General features: G+C 42.4%; 3 protein-coding genes across 4 annotated transcripts in view; 2 read left to right on the top strand and 1 right to left on the bottom strand.

The window, feature by feature from the left end:
• Positions 1 to 6,386, top strand: part of kcnh5b (potassium voltage-gated channel, subfamily H (eag-related), member 5b) — a 36,805-nt gene extending 30,419 nt beyond the window's left edge. The window contains exons 11-12 of one of the 2 annotated variants that reach the window (XR_004776700.1): positions 3,949 to 5,104; positions 5,215 to 6,386. Coding sequence is in view for 1 of the 2 variants with exons in the window: in XM_027007101.2 (XP_026862902.2) it covers positions 3,949 to 4,986 (1,038 nt within the window). In the remaining variant the exon portion in view is untranslated. Of the gene's footprint in view, positions 1 to 3,948 lie in introns of both variants that reach the window. The other variant, XM_027007101.2, reaches the window with a different exon arrangement.
• Positions 6,387 to 10,657: 4,271 nt separating this feature from the next.
• On the bottom strand, positions 10,658 to 11,926 carry gphb5 (glycoprotein hormone subunit beta 5). Its single transcript, XM_027007096.2, has 3 exons — positions 11,884 to 11,926; positions 11,602 to 11,800; positions 10,658 to 10,849 (listed from the first exon to the last, which is right to left on the bottom strand). The coding sequence occupies exons 1-3, from the start codon at positions 11,910 to 11,912 to the stop codon at positions 10,658 to 10,660; spliced, it is 420 nt and encodes a 139-aa protein (XP_026862897.2). The 5' UTR covers positions 11,913 to 11,926.
• Positions 11,927 to 19,493: 7,567 nt separating this feature from the next.
• syne2b (spectrin repeat containing, nuclear envelope 2b) overlaps positions 19,494 to 24,100 on the top strand; it is a 100,906-nt gene continuing 96,299 nt past the window's right edge. The window contains 3 exon segments of the mRNA XM_035531629.1: positions 19,494 to 19,837; positions 19,946 to 20,044; positions 23,058 to 23,119. Coding sequence (XP_035387522.1) covers positions 19,834 to 19,837; positions 19,946 to 20,044; positions 23,058 to 23,119 — 165 coding nt within the window. The 5' untranslated portion in view covers positions 19,494 to 19,833.

Genomic DNA, 24,100 nt, shown 5'->3' with positions numbered 1-24,100 from the left:
GTTATGGAAGCAGAACTCTTTTTTGTTCTTTCTGAATATAAATGTACAACCTGAGGGTCAGAAAGAGTGGATAACAAACAAGACATGCCTAAGAACTGAGCCTTGTTGCACACCATGTCACTCTATGAAGCTTAGATCTAAATTCTCTGAGAGTAGCATATATTGTCCTTTGAGATTGTCTTTGTCACTCCATTTGTCACTCTAAAATATTAGTAAAGAGGCATGAAATAGATTATGACCCATTTTGTTTTGTAAAATGTGCCATACCTGCTATTTTCAACCAGAAGGGCTTTGTTTTCTTTATATACAGCAAGACACTGAACAAAGGTTGTATTATACCGTTCTGTAGTAACACTATGGGACTGTTAGTTTTCAGGCAGTGTCTTGTTGAGGATTACAGTTTTTTTGCAATGTGGAGGACTATTTAATGCCAGATTTTCTGGTGTCTTGATTTTAGGTAGAATCCTAGAGTTACAGAATATGTTGCTTATGAAAAGAGGATCTTCACTGGAACATTGTGCTTACATTGTCAGTTTTTTTTTGTTTTTTTTTGGTGGGGGGGCTAGAAGCCCCAGGAATGCTCAGGCATATCAAAAATACATCTTTTTCAAACATTTAAAGTAATATTCAGATAAAACTGCCCCGGTTTATCACTTGAATTGAATAGGCAAAAAGTGTAAAAAGGTCTGTGTGTAATAATGTGTAATAATATAACAAGTTTGTAAAACAAAAATGCCACAGTCTTGCTTTCAGAACTATGCTTTTTAGTTATAGTTTCTTTATTGCTGTCATGTGTGGCCATTTCAGTTTAATATGGAAAACACCAGGCCAACTGGGAAAATGCTTTTCTTGGTTCTGTGAAAATACTTCACATTTATTATCTAAGTGCTTCCTTGAGCTCATTCTAATCAGAACATCCCTTCTTGATCCTCAGATTGGTCCATCAATTGCCACTTTATCCCTGTTGCCCTCCTCAGAAATCAACCATCCATTTGAACCTTTTTCCATCAGTCCTATTACTCAATGTGTATAAGATAGGAATTATTGGGAAATTAGTTCAAAAATTGAAAGAATGACATGTTCACCTCTCAGACCACCTTACAGACCATCTTACAGTCATACGAGTGTTCCGGTACAATCATTATCAGCCAGGGGGTGGATTTTGATGACAATATTTTTTTTTTCCAAGATATAAACTGAGTCGGTGAAATTGGACAATGTGAAATGCATCTCTAAACATTAACTCTAAACTATACTGGTTGGAAACATGTGCTTCACCATTGACATTATACGTGTCCTATGCTGAGTGAAGTGTTAACTGCCAGTGACAAGCTCTGTCTCAAGAGGTAGTCTAATTTACAGTCTAATAACCTTTAACAGGATTTTTACATCAATAAAAAAAAAAAAAAAAAATTATTTTATGGGATTGATTTCTCTGTCTGCATAGTATTCTGATTACTGGCTTATTGGTTTGGCCATGTAGTGAATGGGAGACCAGATGCAGGGTAAGGCATCTTTGTTTCGTCCATGAATCAGTTAAAGTAGGCAGCAGAGGTCAGTGCAGCAGAGGACAACCCAGCAAAAGTCAACACACAGGTGAAACTACAGAGGAATAAACATATAAACTAATAGAAAGGACTGAATGGAGGGTTCCCAACAGGACCCTGACTGAAATCAATCACAGTTAGGCAACTGACTAAAACTAGCATTTGGGTTTTAGGTAGAAAGTCAGTCTAATGGTAAAAAACCACCCTGATAGTGACTGCATGGATAACTGTATATCCAGTGGATATGTACTAACTGCAGTGTCCATAACATGCTGATGTAAGGTATTATAGCCTTTTAAATGCACTGTTTCTGTCTGTAAATCATTTTGCTCAGTTGGTTAACTGTAGCTTTTTGGCAGTTTTTTTAGATTTAGTCTATCCACGAGTGATCTTTGCTTATTTATTGATTTGTGATCATGGTAGACCTGCGAATGCGAGGCCATTGTCGAGAGAGAGAGAGATGATATCAGCACCTGGTATCCTAAAACACGTTCTCAGAGTCAACTATTTAATTATTCTTCTAGTCCGCTGCACTGCATACAATTCCTATTTAAAAATCAGTTACACTGCGAGAGGAAAGGACAGCGTTCTCTGATTTAAAAAGCGTATGGAGTTATGACCGTGATCATTAGTACAAAACATGTATGTGGAGTGCTTGGATCTGTGAGTTGGAGCTGGACCTATCAATCACTTAAGAGTATTTGAGCACCAGCTCGATTGTATTAAAACTTAATTCAATTCGGTATACTCATGATGAGCTCTGCAATCACTTGCAGATTTGATTTGATCGCATAAATAAGCGATTTATCAGATGAAAACAGCCCTAAGGGGGATGAGCGTGTGGAGCGTTTGGGGATGTATAATGTGCATTCATTACTTCACATTATTAGAATATAACAGAAGATGGTCTCCCGCAGTGCCTAGAGCCGCTGCTGTGTTCATTCATTATGACTACCAAGGAGCATCGACTACAGAGAGTTGAAGGAATCAAAGCCTATGCAGGGTGAAGCAAAAATGAATGTGTGTGTTTAGTTATGTTATTTAGTTCTTTGTCTCCATGATAATAGGAAAACAGGAAAAAACTGACGTCGAGGTTGTAGAAATAAGGGTTTGGTTTTGCATTGTCTAGCTGCAGTAATACACAAGTGAATGGAAAGACTGTGTGTGTCTTGTAAACAATATTCTAGATGTGTATTCTAGGAGAACAACATTTGAGATGCAGTCTGGCTGGACTGGCTGGAGACAGAAAAGATATACGCAAACTGAGGGATGATCACCTTAGAAGAGCTATATTTGTGCTCTGTTTAGGCCATTGCCAGATTTGGAGAAATGCAGAAAAAACTGAAACAAAAACAGAAGAAACAACTAGACCAACTAGGACTGCAATTTAGAGGATTTCCCATCTCCTAGTCTTAAAAAACCGAAAAGTCCTGTCATTGCGCAGAAATTCCGGCTGGTTCTTCTGATTCTTCTGATTCTTGTAGTCATTGTCGTTGCTCTGTTGGTGGAGGGCTGAATCTTCAGCAGAAGGAAAACTGTACTGCAGACACTCACATGAAGACTTAAAAGACCTTTATTCAGTGACATGATGACATGAGCATCTGGGATATGGCTAGAGATATTCTGGGTCTATTCCTAGCTACAGCAGCTCTGTTGTAAAGGAGCTGAGTGTGTGAGAGTGATTGGACGAGGCAGGGTTCCAGGTGCTCCGTCTGCTCCAGCTCCGAGATGCTACTGAAGGCCTTGAGTTAACTGGATAAGGTGTGTCACATTAGGATTGGAGCTAAACTCTGCGGGGTGGTACAGCTCCGGGACAAGAGTTGGGCTACTCCGGATTAGATCGCGCTCACGCCCCTCTGCGTACTACTGCGCTCTCGATCGTGACCGATTGCTTTGGGTTGTCTGCGACTGCTTCCCGCACCTCAGAAGCAGGTGGCCAAGCCGAAGGATGCCATTAATATTTCAGACTTGTATGATTTGAGAGGAGACAGGAGTGGTGTAGGAGGAGGGAAAAACAGCAGCAGGGTAGAGAGGAGAGCTCAGAAGGACAGACCTGGACATATGTGGGCAGACCTGACCTGACCTGAAAAGACCTGGACAGACATGGACAGAGTAGACAGACATGAACAGACCTGTACAGATGTGTACAGACATGGACACATGTATAGACCTGGCCTGACCTGAAAATTCTTGGACAGATCTGGACAGATGTAGGCAGAGTGGACAGACCACTTGGCTCAGCTGAAGCAGGACTACTGTTAATATCTTGTGCATGTTCTTCTCACTGCGCCGCCCATTGCATTGTGTTTATATGAACTGCAGTTGAATTCTGTTTTCACCACAGAAAACCTTTGGCTAGTGGTTTCCAACTCATGTGCTCATCTTCTTGCCTTTCTTCTAGATAATCTTCCGCAAAATCAGCGACGTGAAAAAGGAGGAAGAGGAGCGTCTGCGATCGAAGAACGAGGTCCCATTGGCCCTACCCGTGGACCACCCGGTGCGTAAGCTCTTCCAGAGATTCAAACAGCAGAGGGAGTTGCGCCACCAGGAGGCTTCAGCCCATCTGGACCTGGAGAAGAGCCCACACCACCCACAGGGGCGGTCGCTCGCCCGTGCCCCCCTGAAGCACCAGCAGGGGGCACCCGTGGGCGACGAGCTCCTCACTGGGCAGAACGGTGCCGCCGTCAGTGGTCGCTGTGGGGGCGTGGTCACCATCTCGCAGGCCATGCCCGTCCAGAACCCACGGCCCTTCTCCAGAGCAGGCGACCTGGTCAAGCGCAACAACTACGAAGTGGCGGAGTTGAGGTCACCCGCAGGTGAGCAGGGGATGAGCTCCGCACGTCTGAAGGTGAGCAACGCAGCACGGACCAAGCCGACCGGGACCACCCGCGGGTGGGCCAGGTTGAAGAACAACGTGGCCATTCCCAGCTCGCCCCCGCAAGAAGCGGACAGGAGAGAAGCGCTGAACAATGTGATCAAAGCCGCGTCCATGGAACGCCTCTCGCACGAGGTTAAAGTTCAGATCGAAGGGGTCATCGAGGTCTCCGGCTCTGGAAAGGGCTCTCTCCATAAAACGGACTCATGGGACAGTGGGCTAACGCACAGCGATCAGAGGCTGGACTACGTTGGGGAGCTGCCCAGCCCTGGACCGGGTGAGGGGCAGGTGCGGGACCTCTACCCCGGCAATGAGCTCTCATTTCAGGCCACGCTCCAGGAGGCGCGGCTGGAGCTCCGCGGAGAGATCCAGGCTCTGAGCGTCAGGATGGTAGCATTGGAAGAGCAGCTGGGACAGATCCTCAGGATACTGTCGGAAAAGAGCGATCTGCCGGGTCATACCTCGTCCCCCAAAACGTGCAGGGAGAGACATAACTCACAGGAGGCTATCAGCATCCCCACACCAGGCAGTCCGGATTCAGACAAGGATCAAATGTTAGCCTGAGACGTATGGAAAAGCAAAATCTCGAACCAATCACAACTACATCAAACCCCAAAATCTCAAACCAATCACATTACACTAAACTCCAAAAACTGTGTGAGGGATCAGGCTGCATATGACAGTGAGTTTGATTCTTTTCCATTTGGAGATGAACTTTTGAACTTTCCTTTTAAACTTTCAGTGTAAGCTGAAGTGTAATTGATGTCACGCTACTGCCCCCCATTGCTGCAGGACTCTGGAAGCTGTGGTCCACTGCACATGTCAATTCTGCTGAACCCTGAATGACCTCTCAAATGTTGGCGCTTCTCTAATACAGTCGGCTGTTGCAGCGTCTGCAGGAGGCTTTGGCAGAAGGGCGTGTCTGACTGAGCGCTGCCCAGGGGAGACTCCGGGTCCATCGCCTCTCACCCCACCACCACCCACTGCTGGGTGTGCTCTGGTTCTTGGAATCGGGTGGAATCAGTCTTTGGAACTTGGTTCGATACTTTACTTTTTGCACATATATCACTTTCTCCTTAAGACGGAGCGGTTGTTTTCTGACTTTTGTTTTCACAACTACCCTGCATGTCCAGCTGGGTTCTGGCTTGCCAAAGATAAATATCCCAATGCCTGTAATATTTATGTTAATATTCAAATGATATTTAAATGCCTGTATATTATTCAGTCGATTGCATGCAAGATAGGATAAAACTGCTGACATTTATATAATTACCCTGATTGGCCGATAACTATTCAGAATAAGGACCAGGGTTTGAAAAGTGAAATGATAAAAAAAAAAACATGTACTCCTATTAGAATACACAAGAAAAAAAATTAATTGGTAGGTGGATTTCATGTTTACCAACATTTGCGGTCTAATTAAAATCTGAATATATAATATTATTTGGAAGATAAATCTTAAGATAAAGTTTTAAGGTCAGAATACTTGCATAAATGAGATTTTCTGTCCTCAAACACCCAGCGGGTGGGTATGCTTTGCATTACAAAGGTTGTAATCCCATCTGGTTAGATGGTTATCCAGTGATAGGTTTGTAATTTTTTAAATGTTTTAATTTGCAAATCTTTTATAATCACATCCAGTATGGTGTGATGGCCAGAACTGACTGCTTACGGCTCTCAAACATGGTCCTATGGGATTAGAAAATGCATTATTTACCAAGGAGTTTGTGAAGGTGGGGGTAATAATCTGGTCTCTAGAAGGTCTGCAGAACATCGCCTCGCTCTCTTTCTGGGCCTCAAGATTGAGGAGGAGGCTGTTCTCCAGCGGGTGGCGGAGTTGAGCATTAACAGCCAGTCAGCTGTACTGCCCTACACCTGGGGCCCCTCTGGGGCCTCCTAATTCTCCCCCTTTTGGCTCCCTTTATGTCCCTTTCTCAGGGTGAAATAAAGGCCAGTGTTCAGTATCGCTGAGTCTGCCAATGATCTCAAATATGCTCTCTCTCTCTCCCTATCTGTCCTCTGACTGTCCTCCTCTGTCCATCTATTTTTCTCTCTCTCTGTCCTCTTTCTTTTATCTCCTCTTTTTCAGTCTCTTCTGTTTATGGCCTTCATCCCTCCATCTCACTCTGTTTTTTTCTTCTTTTTCCTATGGCTCTTTTTTCATTTTTGCACAGATATTCAACCATTTCAGCCAAGCCTGAGTGTTTGGAGTTTGGAGTTCGGTAGTCAGCTGGGCCCTTGTCCTGCCTATATCATGTGATCTGATATTCCTATTCTGGTGGTATGGATCTCTCTCAAATGGGAATGGAGGTGTACGCTGATACTCTCCGAGAGCCTTCACTCTTTGATCAGATTAGAGCCGTATCCTCTGGGACCCAGTGAATCTAGTGTTACCAGTAAGAGTAAGCTTTTGAGTGACATTGCCTTTTTTTTGTGACTTTGACTGTGCCAATTTTCTCTGTAGTGTTGCACAGTGCATTACACTTTCAAGTGAATGGGCCTAGTGAGCTGTGAATCGCAATGTCTGGTATCATCTTCATCGTCATGCTTTATTTATATTATACCTTTTTGACGGCCAAGGTCGAATTATAAAGGATGCTACAAAAGATCAATCAATCAAAATTTATTTGTATATCACTTTTTACAACAGGAAGTACAAAGTCACAAAGTAGCTTGAAGGATGTCCAGGTCCAAGCCCCCAGAAAGCACAGCAAAGGCGACAGCGGTGAGGAAAAGTGTAAGGAAGAAACCTCGAGAGGAACCGAGACACAAGGAGGGAACACGCACGCATGCACACGCACACTCACACAGCAAGATGGCATGCTGAGGTAGACAGAAGAACGAGAAGAATAGTGCTGGGCGAAGAGGAACGTCTTCAGCAGGGATCTGGAGGATGAAACACAGGATCCATCACAGTGAGACTGGAGCAGTCTATTCCAGAGCTTACCAACCATGGCACTGACTGTCTTGGCACCCAGTGATGAAAACCTGGTGTGAGGCAACGCCTGCAGTCAGCTGCCCAAAGACCGAGGTGGCAGCAGAGGATGCCAGTCATGATGCCCGTTTCTCAGGTGATATGAGAAGTAGCCTTTTTTTTTTTTTTTATTTAACTGCAGTCTAATCTGATCTGACACCATGCGCTCATCGTAGAGCTATTTTCATGCTTCATCTTCTCTTTTTAAATATACTGTAAGATGTCGATTTTTTTTTCAAGCAGAAGGCAGATTCGGTTTTTCTTCAGAAGGTACTTGAGAAGTGATTGAAGCCAATGGTTTCTTATGTATCTCCTTTTTCTGAACTCTCACAACAGCCCTCTCTGCTCTATCACATTTCTTCCTGCCACCCCTGCTGCACATCTGAAGCACAACCTCGTTTCATGGAGGGTTCATTTCAGTTGGTTTTCATGAGGAAATGTAGATTAGTTTTGAAGCTCCTGCAGCACACGGAGGGCTTCTGTGACGCAGATCGATTCAAGTTTGTTAAATCAAGCAGAACATACAGTACCTGGATTACTGTTAACGCTTCCGACATATGATCAGTCAGCTGCTGTATCTGGATGGTCCTCATATCTTTGGGTCCTTTGGGTAAACACAGTTTTGGGGCTTCTCATCATTTATTACTCAAATAAATATGATTGAAAGTATGATTAAAAAATGCTGGAGCTGCCGTCATTCCTCAGCACTTTAAGAGATGTGCAGCGCTCAGTGATCTAGCCGGTGGCAGACGACACAGTCTTTCTGTCTAACTAACTGCCCTCTGATCTGAAGTCAAAATCCCTTCCGGACCTCCGGAGTTTAGCGTAGCCGCCGCTTCTGTCACCATGGAATCAGCTTCCGAAAATCACACCGGGGCCGTGTGCCGGTCTCGTGCCTGACTCCTCCTTCACATTGGAGGCAGATGTGGTGCTAATAAGCAGCTGCCGCGGTTTCGTGTGTCGCGTATATTGCGTCTGAGTGTAATTAAGACAGACAAACTATGTCATAAAGGGTCCTATTTCCTGCCACTCCGTAGTGTGAGATCCAGGGAGCACCCAGCGGCAAAAAGCATAATTTAGGGAGAGAAAAATTAAACGGAAGAAAGACAGTGGGCTGAATTCGTATGTTAGCGCCTCCTTCTTGGAGACGCATCTGTGGGAGTTTTTTAAAACAGGCTTTTAAAGCCAACACCCGTGCAAGCACCCTTCAGACTTTCAGAAGCTTCAGAAAACTCCCAGAGAAGCATAGTGAGACAAATTTTTAAAAACTTCCTTTGTCATGGTGAAAGTATTTTTATCTTCACAGTGATCACTGACTAAGTATCCTGCACTAATAAAACCTTCCACTTTTTTTCCAAATGCCACAGCATACATAGAGATTTTCATTTAATGGCTAATTTTATGGAAATTATATGACAGGGGGTCATTTTCTTAATTACACTATGACTATAGATGTGGTTGAGGCTCAGCCAACTGATGTTAATGTGATGTGGCATTTTGGGAACCTGCTCCACAATGAGAGACAATAATCAACCTTCACCAATATTACAAAAAAAGAAACAAAAATATCATGAAGTTAAAAAAAAAACTTCCATCAGGTCCTATGTGCCTTACTGCCAAGTATTTAGATACATTAGATACATCGAGTGCGTAATTAATAATAATAATAAAAGCAATGCGTTGTGAATTCTTGAGAAGCAGCCTACAAAGTAACCGAGTTCTGTAAATTCTGCACTAAAGGTGAATTAACAGGTAAGTGTACTTGCATTCAAGACTTGTTTATGTCTCCTCTCCAGCTGATGCAGAGGAACGGGAGCATAAAGTGAGACTCCCAGTGAGTTACCGGAACATTTGTCACACAGAGCAGCGTTATGACGAGCACTTTAAAGTAATGAGGTTATGTGGGGCCAAGCTCTGGTGCAGCACAACTGTGGAATAAGTAATTGAAGCACAAGAGATGCCAGGGGTAGAGAGGCGGAGCTAGAGAGGAAGGAGGAGAAGAAAAAAATGTCAGAGCTCATGGCTGCCAGCTGTTTGTGGGTGTGGCACAATGTACTCAGTGCAGTGCATTATGGGATGGGCATCTCGGGTAAGGAGGACTTAAAGTGGAGAAAGAGAATGCACTTGTGTGTCTGTGTCCATGTTTCTTCTTATATATTTTTAGGACAAAAATGTCCTGATTGTCTTGGAAAGCTGGTAGTGTGCCAAATAAGACACACACAACTGAAAAGGTTAAAAACATTTGTTATTACTAAGGTTAAGGTTTTGGGTTAGGCTCAGAAACAGTTAAATATACATATAAGTAACACACACGTGACATGTTTGACTCCTTGTCCTGACAAACTGTGTGTGTGTGTGTGTGTGTGTGTGTGTGTGTGCGTGCACGCACATGCTCTGGTTAAGTGTTTTTGGTACTAAGTAACATTATCTAGTATTATCTAATAACATTAACTAGGTTAAAAAAAGTGTAAGAATTGTTCTATGGTTCACCACAGATCTCTGCTTCTTCCAAGATACTTTGTGTATTTGGTGTAAACACACACACACACACACACACACACACACACACATACAGCACTGTTATGGGGATTAGAAGTGGAATTTAACATTGTTATATATTCGAATGAAGCCTGAAGTCTGTGAGTATTGCCTACATTATTCTGTTTCATACTGAGATCATTTTCTTGACTCACTCTCTGTACCTAAATACTTATTTAAGCACCTTGCTTTTATATATCATTGATTTTTTACTAATATCACTCTATTCAAACTTTAGGAAAATGCACGTTTTTTTTTTTTTTTTGTTTTGTTTTTTTTTTTTTTTGTTAACAGGCATTAACATTTACTGCACTTATCTGTGCAGTATACTCTCCTTTCCAGAGCAACTCATATATTTACCAGTAGGACAGTTGTGTGCTCCCTAGTAAATGACCCCATGACCCTGGTGGCCCTCTAATGATGAACCGGATGATTAAAGCTGATATACAGAAGAAAAAAAGACGTGCATGTGAGAAATAAACATCTTATATAACATTATTTAACTCAGAATTGCAGCGGAAATTTTTTTTATTGATTCAAGCTGTGTATATATTCAATCTCTGCTTCTTTTTTCCCTTGCTAATTACATTTCGACTTATTTCGCAATGCCATAAGTTCAAGAGTTTTAAAAATCTGTGGTGTAACAAGTACAACGGTCGCCATAAACGAAACCGTTCAGTCACACGAACGTTTAAAAACGGAGAATCGAAGAGAGTGAAACTCTCACACAGAGGTGACGCACTCGGTGGTGGTGGTAGCGCACAGCCCGCAGTCACAGCGGAGCGCAGCTGGGTAGGTGTACCCGGGGTCCACGCCCTCCGCGCAGTCCGGTAGCCGCACGGTCACAAGCTGCGTCTCGTTGTAGGTGCACACCCGCTGATGGGACTCGACGAAAGGCGGGTCCAGGACGGGCTTCTACCGAGACGAGCGGTTCAAAACAGGAGGGGCAGCCAATAACATAAAAGAGTTAAAGTTGGTTCTCCTTTTTAAAAAATGTTTTAAGAATTGCTTATCGATGACCTGATGAAATATTCTTTCCAGTTCATACTGTCAGCAACATATTTGACTGCACTATTCCACCGATCCGTTTTGTGTGGGGGCATGTGGGAATTTAAAGAGGCATAGCTTTAAACCTGCATTGTTTGTTAGTCTATCATTTGACCACCTTAAAGGTTTATAAGCCACAAGCAGTCATTTGGAACAGAGTATGTGCTAAACTTATTCAACTGGTGCCACATTAAAGTAGTTAAAGCAACTCAAATACAATCAGTTATTCAGAAGCAGACTGTATTCTTAAAAGCTTCTTTCATTTTTATTTCAGTACTAGTTTTCCAAATTATTTCTACAACAGAAAAATCAGAAGTGACAGATATTGAAATTTTGATTTAGCTTTGATGTGTTGGTTTAATTAGCCAACACTGTTTTTGGCTTACTTTATTTTAACTTTACAATAAAAAAAACAATTAGTCTGGCTTACTCCAGACACTGTCAGTTGAAACATAGCATGGCTACGGTATCTATATGGTAAAGACAGATTGTTTAATCAAGGGATAGTATTTTTATCGAAATAATCTGTGTGTGTGTGTGTGTGTGTGTGTGTGTGTGTGTGTGTGTGTGTGTGTGTGTGTGTGAGAGAGAGAGAGATGGCTGAGACCATGGCGCCTCACCTCCCAGGTCTCACAGCGCCCCCAGCAGGCATCGGTGGTGATCTGCAGGGCCCTGCAGCCTGGTTTACGCGCCGTAAATCTGAACTCTCTCACAGCACAGCCAATGAAGCTCTGCAGATTCACTGTAGAAGCCTCATTTGGATCGCCGGCACACAGCCAGACAGACCACACTGCCCAGCACAATGAGAGGAGAAAGAATCTACCACACAGACATATAAATTAACATAATTCTGAAGAGGAATAAATGAAATTAGCTTAGAATCAAAAGATCAGCTGCATTACCGTGACATATGAAACCTCTGACAGTCCATTGAGATTTCGGATCGAAGCAGAATGTAGCTGTAAACACTTGTACCTTGGTAGCCTTTCCTATCTGTCAGTTTAGGAGAAAAAATCTCTTTGAGGTAAGTCACAAACTTTTACTTCTGATCTAGGCAGGAATGTAGTATTGTCAGGATCTTTCATAAAGACAACAAAACAGCACAATATTTGTCCAGCTGGAGAACCTGAAGGAAGAGCTATTCAAATGTTCCTTTAGCGACTACACTCTGAGTTACTGTATCAGACTTAGCAGGTTGAGGGTGCTGCTATTTATCTGAAACACGCCTGCCCTTCACACCCCTAACAAAAGGAGGGCCGTCTCTGTATGCACTGTTCCATTTGGTCATGTCAGGAGAGCTCCAACAACACGGACATACCTGTCCGTGCAAGTAGGGGGTGAGGGGGCCGAGCCCCCACCCGAGCACCGTTCCCGGGCCTGTCTGTGCCTCCACCCAAGCACTTTTCCAGAACATATCTTTGCCCCCACCCGAGCACCGTTCCCGGGCCTGTCTGTGCCTCCACCCGAGCACCATTCCCGGGCCTGTCTGTGCCTCCACCCGAGCACCATTCCTGAGCATATCTGTGCCTCCATCCGAGCACCATTCCCTGGTCTGTCTGTGCCTCCACCCAAGCACCATTCCTGAACATATCTGTGCCCCTTTTCCCAAGCATTGCCCTGCTGTCTCCCCTGTCTGTCCGCATTGGCTTCCTTGCCCCTCACCTGCAGCTCAGGTGCAGCCCTGCTCCTGACATCTTAGTGAATGAGAAACAGGAGGCTTTATTGTTCCGACTTAACGAGACGGAAAAGAAAGGAACGTGCCCTTATCCGATAATCCGACCATCCCCGCCACCATATGATGAGGTTGAGTAGGCAGGAAAGCAGAGCAATGGCAAGCACATGGCTGTGTAATCGTGCGGCGAAAGTCATGGGTACCGGAGCTGTAAGTTTAACATTAGTCATAACCTGCCTGAAGGGCCAGAGGCACTATGATGTATCCCACTAATTTCAGCTACTTTCATAATAAGCTCCCTGTCAGTCAAAGGCCTCTTAAATTATCCAGAGACATTATTAAAGCCAGACGATATTAATGCGGCCTGCATGCTGTTTGGGTCGGATGAATGGTACTTGGCTTTTGATCCCCACCTCCTTCTCCAGCTGGATTGGAACTAATCACCCATGTATAAGCTCATTCATGTAATTATCCGATCAGCCAATCATGTAACAGCAGAGTAATGCACGCAGTCATGCAGACCTGGGTCAAGAGCTTCAGTTAACAACATTAGAAAAGGGAAAACATGTGTCCTGAGTCACTGACTGTGGCATGGTTGTGAGTGTCAGATGGACCAGTTTAAGCATTTCAGAAACTGGTGATCTCCAGGGCTTGTCACACACAACAATAGAGTTTACACAGAACAATGTACAGGACAACACACATAAGAAGAGTTTTCACAGAACAATGAACAAAATAACACACAACAGTACAGTTTGAACAGAACAATGAACAAAACACACAACATTAGAGTTTACACAGAACAATGAACAAACAACACACAACAGTAGAGTTTACACAGAACAATGAACAAACACCACACAACAGTAGATTTTACATAGAACAATACACAAAACTACACAAAACAGTAGAGTTCACATAGAACAATGCACAAAATTACAGACAACAGTAGAGTTTACACAGAACAATACACAAAACAACACATAACAGCAGAGTTTACACAGAACAATACACAAAACAACACATAACAGCAGAGTTTACACAGAACAATACACAAAACAACACATAACAGTAGAGTTTACACAGAACAATACACAAAAAAAACAACAGTAGAGTTTACACAGAACATGAACAAAAGGGGCCATTAAAAAAAGACATCCCTATATATATATATATATATATATATATATATATATATAAACCTCTTTTCATCTCATAGAGCTTCAAAAGTGCTTTGCTTGCACAGCTGATGAAGGACCTCTATCCAAAATGTCCTGTTTCTTGGGAAACATTGTGTACTATACACCAATTGTGACTGTCTCTACAACTTTAACTATATGCTGAAGTTTTTGAAGTTTTATTGTGACCTGTTCTAGAATATGGACTGCATAAGGAGTTTTCTGAAGTCCAACGCTTCACCGGGAGTCAAATAAACCATGACTTGGAGTATCACGATGTTACAGTGACCCCTAGTGGCCTTATCGGTAACTCTCGTCTGTCCAGAGAAAACCCTAACCCTAACCTATGTCACTACCTCTAAGTCATTATATTTTCACAAATTGCTAGGGCACAGAAGTTGGTAAGTAGTGTACACTTCATTGTTAAAGCCTGATCTCAATTTACTTGGGGGAAAAAAGTACACTCTTGGTCCAGCATTACAGGTAGTGTCCAATGCTGCCCACTCGCAGCTCTATATTTAGATACCTTGGTGCTCGCCATTAGAAAGGCCGCTTCGGGTTTCACGGGCTTATGCTATTTGCCCCAAAAGCGTTCGGGACGCCTGCGCCTATCACCTCTCTGTGGGAGGGTTTCAGCGCGCTGACCACGTCTCTTCTCGTAGTTAAATTAACTCAAAACGAATAAAAGTTTATTGTGTATACTGTTGTTTACGTATTCGGTTCATATTTCGAAATTGGAAACTTTGGTGGAGACTTTGACTTCACCCAACATGTGAGTAGACCATCTTTTAGAGTAAATGCATAGATTCGTAATGCATAGATATTGGTGTAAGACGCAATACAAATATGTAACCCATTGAGAACCTTAGCTTCTGACTTTTACAATTTTAGTATTTTGAGTTCTAATTTCCCAGTTATCGTTACCATTTGGTTTTCATGCACCCTTTGACATTGAGTCATATGACAGTGGGGCCTAGGATGTGAATTGTTAAGGATATACGCAATCACGCTTTTCTCCCTAAACAATAGTCATACAGTTGTTTCTGTGTCTCGCAGTGTTAAGTACAAATTCTGAAGACCTCTTTGTAACTTTTCATTTCACTTGAAACCATATCACGTGCGGGTGCGCTATTTTTGGCCCGTGGGTGTTCACGCTCTTCTAGCATTCCTCGTGTCAGAGGGCGCTCCGCGATTTCTGAGCCACAGCGACGTGTCAGGTGTTTCTGGCTCTACGCTGGAACTATCAGCCTGCAGATTAAGGATTTTCAAAGAGCACATTCTTGTTACTATTGAAAATATTCATGCTTGCTATTTGCTTGCTCGGTTAATTGATGCAGGAGGTGAGGTCGCGTGAGCGTGGTACGCCGTACCAGCGGACGCAAACTGCGCTGCGATTAAAGTCAGAGATATGAAATTCTCTGTAAGCCTTTACCGAGGAGACTTGAATAGCGAATGGAACCTGTGAAAAACGGTGCTCAGGAGCACTCGAGAGTTACAGATTTGTTAACTGTAGGTTTAGAGCAAACTGACGCATTTTGGATCTTTGCGTATCAAGTACAGCTCAGACCGAGAAGTAATTAGAAATACTACAGTATACCAACAACAGCCAATCAGGCAGGCAGTTGAAACATACTCAAGCACACTCATCTTCAGCAGACCTATTAGTAACTTTTCTTCTTCTGCGAGTTTTGGCTAGTTTCTGGCAGGCATGTTAATGGTGATGGGTTTGGTGTTGTTGTTTCTGAACTACACTCCCTCAGTGACAGTAACTTGACTTATGTGTGCAATAATTCTTTCCACCCACAAATGGAAGGATTCCATTTTGATGGTGCCAAGGAATGGAGACAATCTGTCTCCTGGAAAAAGAAGTCCCCCGTGTGTGTGTGTGTGTGTGTGTGTGTGTGTGTACCTGCACACACACACACACACACACACACACACACACACACACACACACACACCTTGGTGAGCTGTCTGTTTTCAATTTTGAATTTAATTTAGCTAAAGGAGCAACTTTTAAGAGTTACCGTGTGGTGCACCCTCTCCTAAACAAATGTCTAACATTTGACGGGCAATTTTTTTCACTTAAAATCTTCTGCAAAAACACGTTTATGTCTACATATGTCTCCAGCTTATGTAGATGTTGGAACACCTAAGAAAGCACCACTTTCAGGAATCAGTTATCAAAAGCTGAACATTAATTGTGAAAAGGGGAAACTAATGTCAGACACAAAAATGCTATTACGTGTCAGCTCTAGTTGTGTGTGTGGGGGGGCGGGGGGGGTATGTGTGTGTTGCGCATGTGTGCATATCACAGCTTTGCTAGATAATGCATTGGATCTAATGTGTGCTTGATGTGTTAGATGCCATGGCTGTTTGGGTGGTCACCTTTCTCGAAGTTGCATGCACAGGCTTGTCACCTTCAAGCCGCCATTGTGTGTGTGTGTGTGTGTGTGTGTGTGTGTGTGTGTGTGCATGCGCAAAGGTGTGCCATTGTCAGGGTGTCAGTACAGATAAAAATATGTTCCTTTGACCTGTTTCCTTTCATGTCTGTCAAACACAGTGAACCTACTCGTTTCACCTGTTCATTAATTTCATTACACTTTCATTTTATTTTCATATCTTGTTGCACCAGCTAAATTCAGGCCAGTGTATGTGTGTGTTTACTTCATCCTGGCAGCATGTCTCAGGTGTTATAAAATTGCTTAAGCTTCAGTGCCAGACAGAAGGCTCACTGGCAGAATGGCATTTGGCCAGTTTTCTCTCTTAGGTTTTTTGCAGTTTGACCAACAGAGGGCACTGTTGCTGACCGACGTCTGTGTATTCATAAGCATAGTGTGCGTCATTCTGCATGATGAGACAAAGGTCATACTAACTGCCCCTGTGGGAGGGGTATATTGGCTGAGTTTCTGCGTCGCCTTTTCTGATTGCCACCTGTTTTCTTTTCATTGACAACTACACTACGATCACATGCTCAAGGAGCCAGAAAACAAAACAAAATAACTTTATATTTTGAAACATAAAACTTGAACAAAATCCTAATGGGGAGTTCCCCTGGTTCTGTGTCTCCAAGGTTGTCTAAGAGCATGTTTTAGAATACAATTCCAGTCTTTTCTTTCCTGAGCAGCTTAGGGATTTGTGCCTTCAATGGTGCAACTTCCCAGTAGTGTTGCTTGGAGACCAGATTCTGAAGTTCCCTAGCAATTAGTCAAATTTTTCTGGTGTTCCAAACAGCGGTGTGATCACCGATGAGTGACATTTAAACTGCCACCTACCTGCTATATAATCACAGTTCTGAAAATATTTTCAGCTGTTATTCTTAGCATTTATTATCTTTTGCTTAAATTAGTTCTGGTGCCATTTTTTGCTATGATATTGTCTTTGGCCTGTTTTTTCTATTTTCCTATGAAGATATTCCTGCTTGAACGATAAAGAATCATGAGGGCTAAAAAATTAATTTTTCATATTTAGTGCCTACAGAACTTCACATAGTTTAAAGCCCTTTCAAGATACATCTAAGAGTATATATTTTTTGTTTTCTTCAATTGTCTTCACCAAAAACGGTGCAAGAAAAAAAATTCACTTGCCTTACTCTGCACACACATAAGAGCCAAGGCAAGCACTGATAAAATGGTTGGTGTTTTCGTGGATCCTCGTGTTGTCTTGTTGTATGCTCTGGCTCCAGTGCTCTCGAGAGCGTGTGCAGCATGTTTGAGAGAGACCACACAGCAGACTCGTGTTCAATAACTCTCACTCAAAGTAAAACTCAAAGGGAAAGTGTTTGATAAAAGTCTGATCCCCGCACAGGCTTGCCTTAGTTAATGTGTCATGTTTGGCCTGTTTCCCTGCAAAATGGAAAAGTCTGAGGGTGGAAAATTCCCCTGAAGCCGTCTGCTAAGAGGAACCATCAGTGTGAACGATTAATAACTTGTTCACCAGTGGACACTTTTTCTCTTCTCTTCAGATGGGCACCATGTTTTAGTGAAGTTCTCAGCACGTTTGTTCCCCACGGGATCACTATGGAAATGGAGAGAGCATCACCAGACCCTCTGGTGGAGAGTGGAACCCTCCCACTGGACATCGACAATGTCCACATCCTCCTTCAAGGTTAGTGCACTGATCTGATTGGTAATCAATGCCTATCTGTAAGGAGTTTGTCCATCCATCCGTCCACCCATGTTCTCTATATGAGTTTAGCATTGAGTTCTAGGTCATCCACCCATGTTCTCTATATGAGTTTAGCATTGAGTTCTAGGTCATCAACCCATGTTCTCTATATGAGTTTAGCATTGAGTTCTAGGTTTGGTGCACCACACCTAATAACTATAGGCATTTAACCTTAAATAAAGCTGGTTCTTAGGCTTTTGAAAACATTGGGCTAAACCAACAAAAAACACAAAGGTCAGAATAAAGGGCAGAGTTAGAGGAATGCATTGTGCTTTTACCAGATCTCTGCATTTACTCAGCAAGAACCTGGAATCATCCTATTTGCTATTGTGATGACTCATTTGTCAGACAGGTGCTGTCATATAGTTGGCTTTACTGTAAGAGCTGTTGATTTGTTTGTGAGTGTCTTGCATGAGTTAATGCTTAATGTACTGAATGTGTTTTTAAGGGAGCTGGGAGGTGGAGTTTTACCCTGTCAAAATGTAACATGCAGCCAACATTTCCAACATTTCCAATCTTTTTCCCACTGCATGACAGTATTCTGAACACGTGATCTGGTCGCAACCAATCAGCATGTTTATTTATTTAGTTGTTTTTTTCATTTCTCAAGGTTTATATTTAGAACATGATTCTACTTAATACCTAATTAGTACACATACTTACATATTTTTTTCCTAGGTGACTTAGTGTCAGGGTGTTTATCACGTTCAAACTGGTAATTGTCCACAGTGGTTTATTTTCTTTTTGTGGTTTGCAAAATCCAACTGCACTTCAAAAAGATCTTCATTCTCAAGTTTAGTCCACATATACATGAGATTGTGCTCTAAATGGTCTCTCTAAGAGGTCTGTTCAAAGGCTTTATTCAAGGGGCTGTTATGTTTAAATAATGAGAATAGCATTATGCCTGGATTATCACAAGTGTTTTCAAAGGTTGTGTTGTTTTTTTAAATATCTCTGAAAACCTTTGAGCTGGGGGTCAGTCCAAAGCGGTGTGTGTGTTTGTGTGTGTGTGTGTGAATGTATACGAGAGTGTATTCATCTCTGCGCTCTCTGGGACCACAAAATTGCGGGCAGGTTTACGAGCTGTCATGCATAACAACTTGCCAAACAGCCATTTCACCCTCCCTGCCATGTCATATGAATCTCTGAACAAGAGCTTCACTGTGCTTTCCCACACTAAAAGGTCATCGCCAGCAACCAGTGCAATGCAAAGGTGGAATTTTGAACAGTGACTTAATAAGTGAAGGCAGTGCATTATTACAGTATAACAAGCACATCCATCTGTAGGATGAAATATATCGAGCAGGTGTTAAGGATTTTGCTATGCGGTCCTATTCAGGGTGTCTTCAGAGTTATGTGTTAATGGTATTTCCAGTGAGCTGCTCATGTATAACTTGAACAGAGCCCTGAGGGCTAAATCTGTAGTATTAAACTAATACTTGTGTGGACTTGCTAATGTGTGTGTGTGTGTGTGTGAGGTTCAGCTAAAGGTGGGGTGGTTCTTAGGCACTCAGCTGAAACCTGTGTTACTTGCTCCCAGATTAAAAGCTTTAGAATCCACCATTCGAACCCGGAGCGCGGGATCTGGGTGCGAACGCTGATCTTGGACATTTTCTGAAGCGCCGCGTTCCGATTGAGGTTTACCAGTGAATGCCATCCAACATTGTGGATTTGCGCGAATATTTTCATTGGTTCTGCGTTCGCACCAAGAGCTGAATGGATTTGCGAGATGAGGCAGGTCGGTAAAACATATCTGCCCAGAACTGGTGCTACGCATGCCACATAAGATGAGTTCTAGGCAGAGTACTAGGAGTGATCCGTGCGATCCCGGCAAAATGGGTGAGTCTGCAGAAACAACAATCCGAACACATTCAAGCAAAATAAGACAAAAAAGGCTACATTTGCAATGCCAGTATGCTTCATTTGAGCAAAAATATCTCCTTGAAGAGAGGAAAGAGAGAAAAGGGAGGAAACCGAAGCCGTGTGCCATACCATGGGTCAAACCCCAGTCCAGAGGACCTCCAGCGCAGAGGCCGAGATTTCGAGGTGAGCTGCTGTGGGGTTTGGCTTTGTGTACCCTAGTCCAGGGATATAGTGCTCTGTACTGGTGGGATATAAGTGACCCCAGGTGCATTCCTCAGCCTGGCAAAGCCTGCTGTGGAAATTTCATTCACACTTATACATTTTAGCAGACAGTCCTGTAGTTCAAGCTTTCTTCAACACATTTGAAAGAGGTTAAAATAATTGTGTACTGTACAAATTATTATTAGATTCGTGGACTGACCAATTAACTCAATAATTTAGAGTGGAATTAATAGGGCAGAGTCATATTTATATCTGTTTTGGATTTATACTCTAGCAGATAGGATTCAAAATGCAACAGTACAGATATAAGAACAGGTTAGTGCATATGAGGTCATGAGGGAATATTTACACCTACAATGGATGAGGAATTGCAGTCCTTTTATATGATAGTCCCTGACTTGCAAGGGACCACAAGGACATATTTAGATAAGTAAATATCATATTTAGTACTCGGTTAGAAATTCTTGGAAATTGATGCCGGTCTGTCACACATTCGTCCAGATGTCCAGATGAAAAAAAACAGAGTCCAGATGTAAATGCTAGTCCTACAATACTAAATCAAGAATGCTACATATAGAATGAACTCTAGACCTTGTATTGGCATATCATTTGCATATCTAATAATAATGCATCTACCACTCAATTGGAAATTAGAATGCACAGACCACACTCAGATATATCTGATGAGTATTCTCTGAGCTTGATGAAATATAAAGATTCTGGATAAATTGTCATGTGACTGAGATTAAATGCTCAGTCTGTCTTTAATTGCAGTTAATAGTCATAGCATGATCAAACATAACGAGGAAAATGAATGCAGCGCCCCACCGAGAGGTCCGTTTCCTGTAGCCTGGGTATTGTTTGTGTGTTTCTGCTTGTCTCCTCTTCCGCTGCCCACTTGTGTGACTCATGAGTCATTTGGTGAAAGGCCTGCTTGATATCATAAGGCAGCAGTCCTTGAGCCAAGGTTTTAAAAGAGGCGAACAGGAGCCTGGTGTTCCTGTCGGGAGAGTGGCATGGGTAACTATGTCCTTAAATAGCAAGGAGGATATCTTTTCACACCTGCTTGACCAGGTTGCTCTGCAAAATGCTGGGAGCCTGATAACATGTATGTGTGTGTGTGTGTGTGTGTGTGTGTGTGTGTGTATGTATGTGTGTGTGTGTATGTATGTGTGTGTATGTATGTGTGTGTGTGTGTGTGTGTGTGTGTGTGTGTGTGTGTGTGTGTGTGTGTGTGTTTGATTATTAAGGCAAAATAATAAAATGGAAAATAAACAACAAATTGGCAATAACTCTTGGGTTCTTTTTTCATGCAACTTGGGGCCATGACCCGGTGCTGGGCACCAGAGCAGTGTCTGGAACAGCAAGGCCTAACCAGCTGTGCTGAAGCCATGAAGGAAGGACTCCTGCTGAACATGAACAAGCCATGGGTCATTATTTTGTGAGCTCAGCTTCACCCTGGTTAAGTGGGGAGCATCTTATTCATAGTAAGCGTGCACATGTATAGCAGCACTAAAGTGGCGGGTGTTTTTAGAAAGAGGCCGAGGGAGATAGAAAGTGAGTTGGCAGAAGATATTGTAAGTGTGGGGTGGGTCTTAAGTTCTGAACCACTCAAAGAAAAGGGCAGTGTTTTGTTTTGTTTATTTGTATTTTGTACAAGTTTTCAGGAGTATTGGTTAGATTACTGCTGTGGCTTTAGAAGGAACCCGCGAGGTCTGTAGGTAATCTGGTTCGTGTATTCTAAAAAAGCCGTTAGAGGTAGGCGGATCAACGCTTCTTCAGAGAGGCTCTGGAAGAACATGGAGAGGATTTTGAGCAGGATGGGACCTGAGGAACATGTAAGAGAGACGTTGCACTCAGCTGAGGACTTGAATGACTTCGCTGAGCTTTACGATGGTAAAGTGAGCCACAGCTCTGATCTACGTGTTTAAAAGCAGGTTTCTAAAACCTGAGGAAAAGTTCTTTCCTAATGAATATCTGAATAAATAGAATGTGAATTCCAAAAGGGAAATTTTAGTAGAATATATATACATAAATAGCAGACATATTTATGATTTTATTATGGCATCAGCGGTGTTCTGTTATTTATGTGGTGATTATGCCATGCAAATAACACCTTTTGCAGTCACATCCTGGGTGTTCAAAATGAGTTTGCCATGTGCACAATTTTGGCCACACTTACCACTAGGGATACACCAATATTGAATTTCATGGTCCCATATGTTAACCGATAATAAGCACCTGGTTGTGGTAGATACCGATGTTGATAACGTTTTACCTTTATACATTTTCAAGCAAGTCAGACATCACAGACATAGTAAACATACCATGTTCTTAACACAAAGGAGAACAAAAACAGTTTCATTACATTTTGCTTTCTTACCTTTCTCAAATTAAGTGTTAAGTGACATTTTCTGCTGTGAACTGGTGCAGGTATGAGAAGGCCTATGGGTGTATAGCCCCCGGAGAAACACATAACTGTAAAACTACACAATCACCAATATCAGTAATTAAACAGCAGAGTGCAAAAACAGTAAATCTGATCTGAAAATTATTCCAAACACAGGTGGCACTTTATTAAAGAAAACAAAAAATCTCTAGCATTTCTTTAGCATTTTTCTTATAACTGTAGTAATATGCAAATGAGGCCTAAATTAACAGAAGGGACAGATGTTGGACAGATGAAAATGATCAGTTGTGTTTATTTGCTGAAATTCCAATATCAAATCAATAATGATTCGTTCAAAACTGATCTTATTGGCAAATTATATATCGGCAATGGATATATTGGGCAACTCTGTTTAGCACCATACATTTCAGATTTGCTAAGTACTTAGTATGCATTTCTAACAGTTCTTCAGTTTGGCAATGAAGCTGAATCCACTTTATGTTTAATTCAGTTGCATCTGTTGGAGGTCTTTTTTGTTAACGTTATTTGTGTTGTGACCTGTGTACCTGTGTTATCTTTCCCCAGTGGAACAGGAACAAATTCAGAAGAGAACCTTCACCAACTGGGTAAATGCCCAGCTGTCAAAGGTAGGTCAAAGGGTCAAATGCATAGACATGTTTCCTGGCTAAATGATCAGTCAAGACAAAAGTGTCCAAAGGATGTGAACTTTTTATGTATTTTTATATATTCATTTTATTAATGATATTTAGGTTTTTGCAGGCTGTAAACAGACCTACATGATGTAAGCAATTACATGATGTAAACATAATATTAACAAATAATTTTGGGTCTTTACACATTTTTGGGCAGTGTCTTGGTTGGTCGGTCTGCGGCCTTTGAAAACCATTCTTGAATAAAATATTGCTTTACTGAGTACTGCATGCAAACATTTACAATAATCACTAAACACCAAATCTACTGTAAGGTTTTACTCCTCACAGTCTCAGTAAAGGTCACTGCTGCATGTTGTCCACTGGGGAAAGGGGAGGAGAGGAGAGTAAATATAACCTTCTGAAACACAGTTTCACATAAAGACAGACAGCAACAGGAGTTTGACCCACACACGCCCACACACTCTGACATACACACGCACACACACACACACACACATACACACACGCACACACACACACACACACACACACACACACACACACACACACACACACACACACACACTCTGACATACACACACGCACATGCGCGCACACACACACACACTCTGACATACACACGCGCGCGCACACACCCACACACTCTGACATACACACACATACACACACGCACATGCGCACACACACACACACACACACACTCTGACATACACACATGCACATGCGCACACACACATACACACACACACACACTCTGACATACACACACGCACATATATATACACACACACACACACACACACACACACACACACTTTCATCAGTAAGGGAATTTTCAACCTATAAACATGAGCTTTTATATATATTAAATTCTGCCCATGACATGAAATATGTATGAAGGTCTTTTCTTTCCTCAAATGGCACCATCTAAGATTTCCAGCCACTTTTAACCTG

This window comes from Electrophorus electricus, chromosome 11 (assembly GCF_013358815.1).
Source record: "Electrophorus electricus isolate fEleEle1 chromosome 11, fEleEle1.pri, whole genome shotgun sequence".
NCBI lineage: Eukaryota > Metazoa > Chordata > Actinopteri > Gymnotiformes > Gymnotidae > Electrophorus > Electrophorus electricus.
The sequence above is the reverse complement of the archived record's forward strand: the minus strand, read 5'-3'. Positions and strand labels throughout refer to the sequence as shown.

What these genes read in the sequence shown, in the direction of transcription:
- gphb5 (XM_027007096.2), bottom strand. Translation starts at nt 11,912, where the DNA reads ATGGACTGTCAGAGGTTTCATATGTCACG. An exon ending in CAGAGGTTTCATATGTCACG is followed by an intron (nt 11,801 to 11,883) that starts GTAATGCAGCTG and finishes TCTGTGTGGTAG; the next exon opens with ATTCTTTCTCCTCTCATTGT. An exon ending in GGCGCTGTGAGACCTGGGAG is followed by an intron (nt 10,850 to 11,601) that starts GTGAGGCGCCAT and finishes TCGTCTCGGTAG; the next exon opens with AAGCCCGTCCTGGACCCGCC.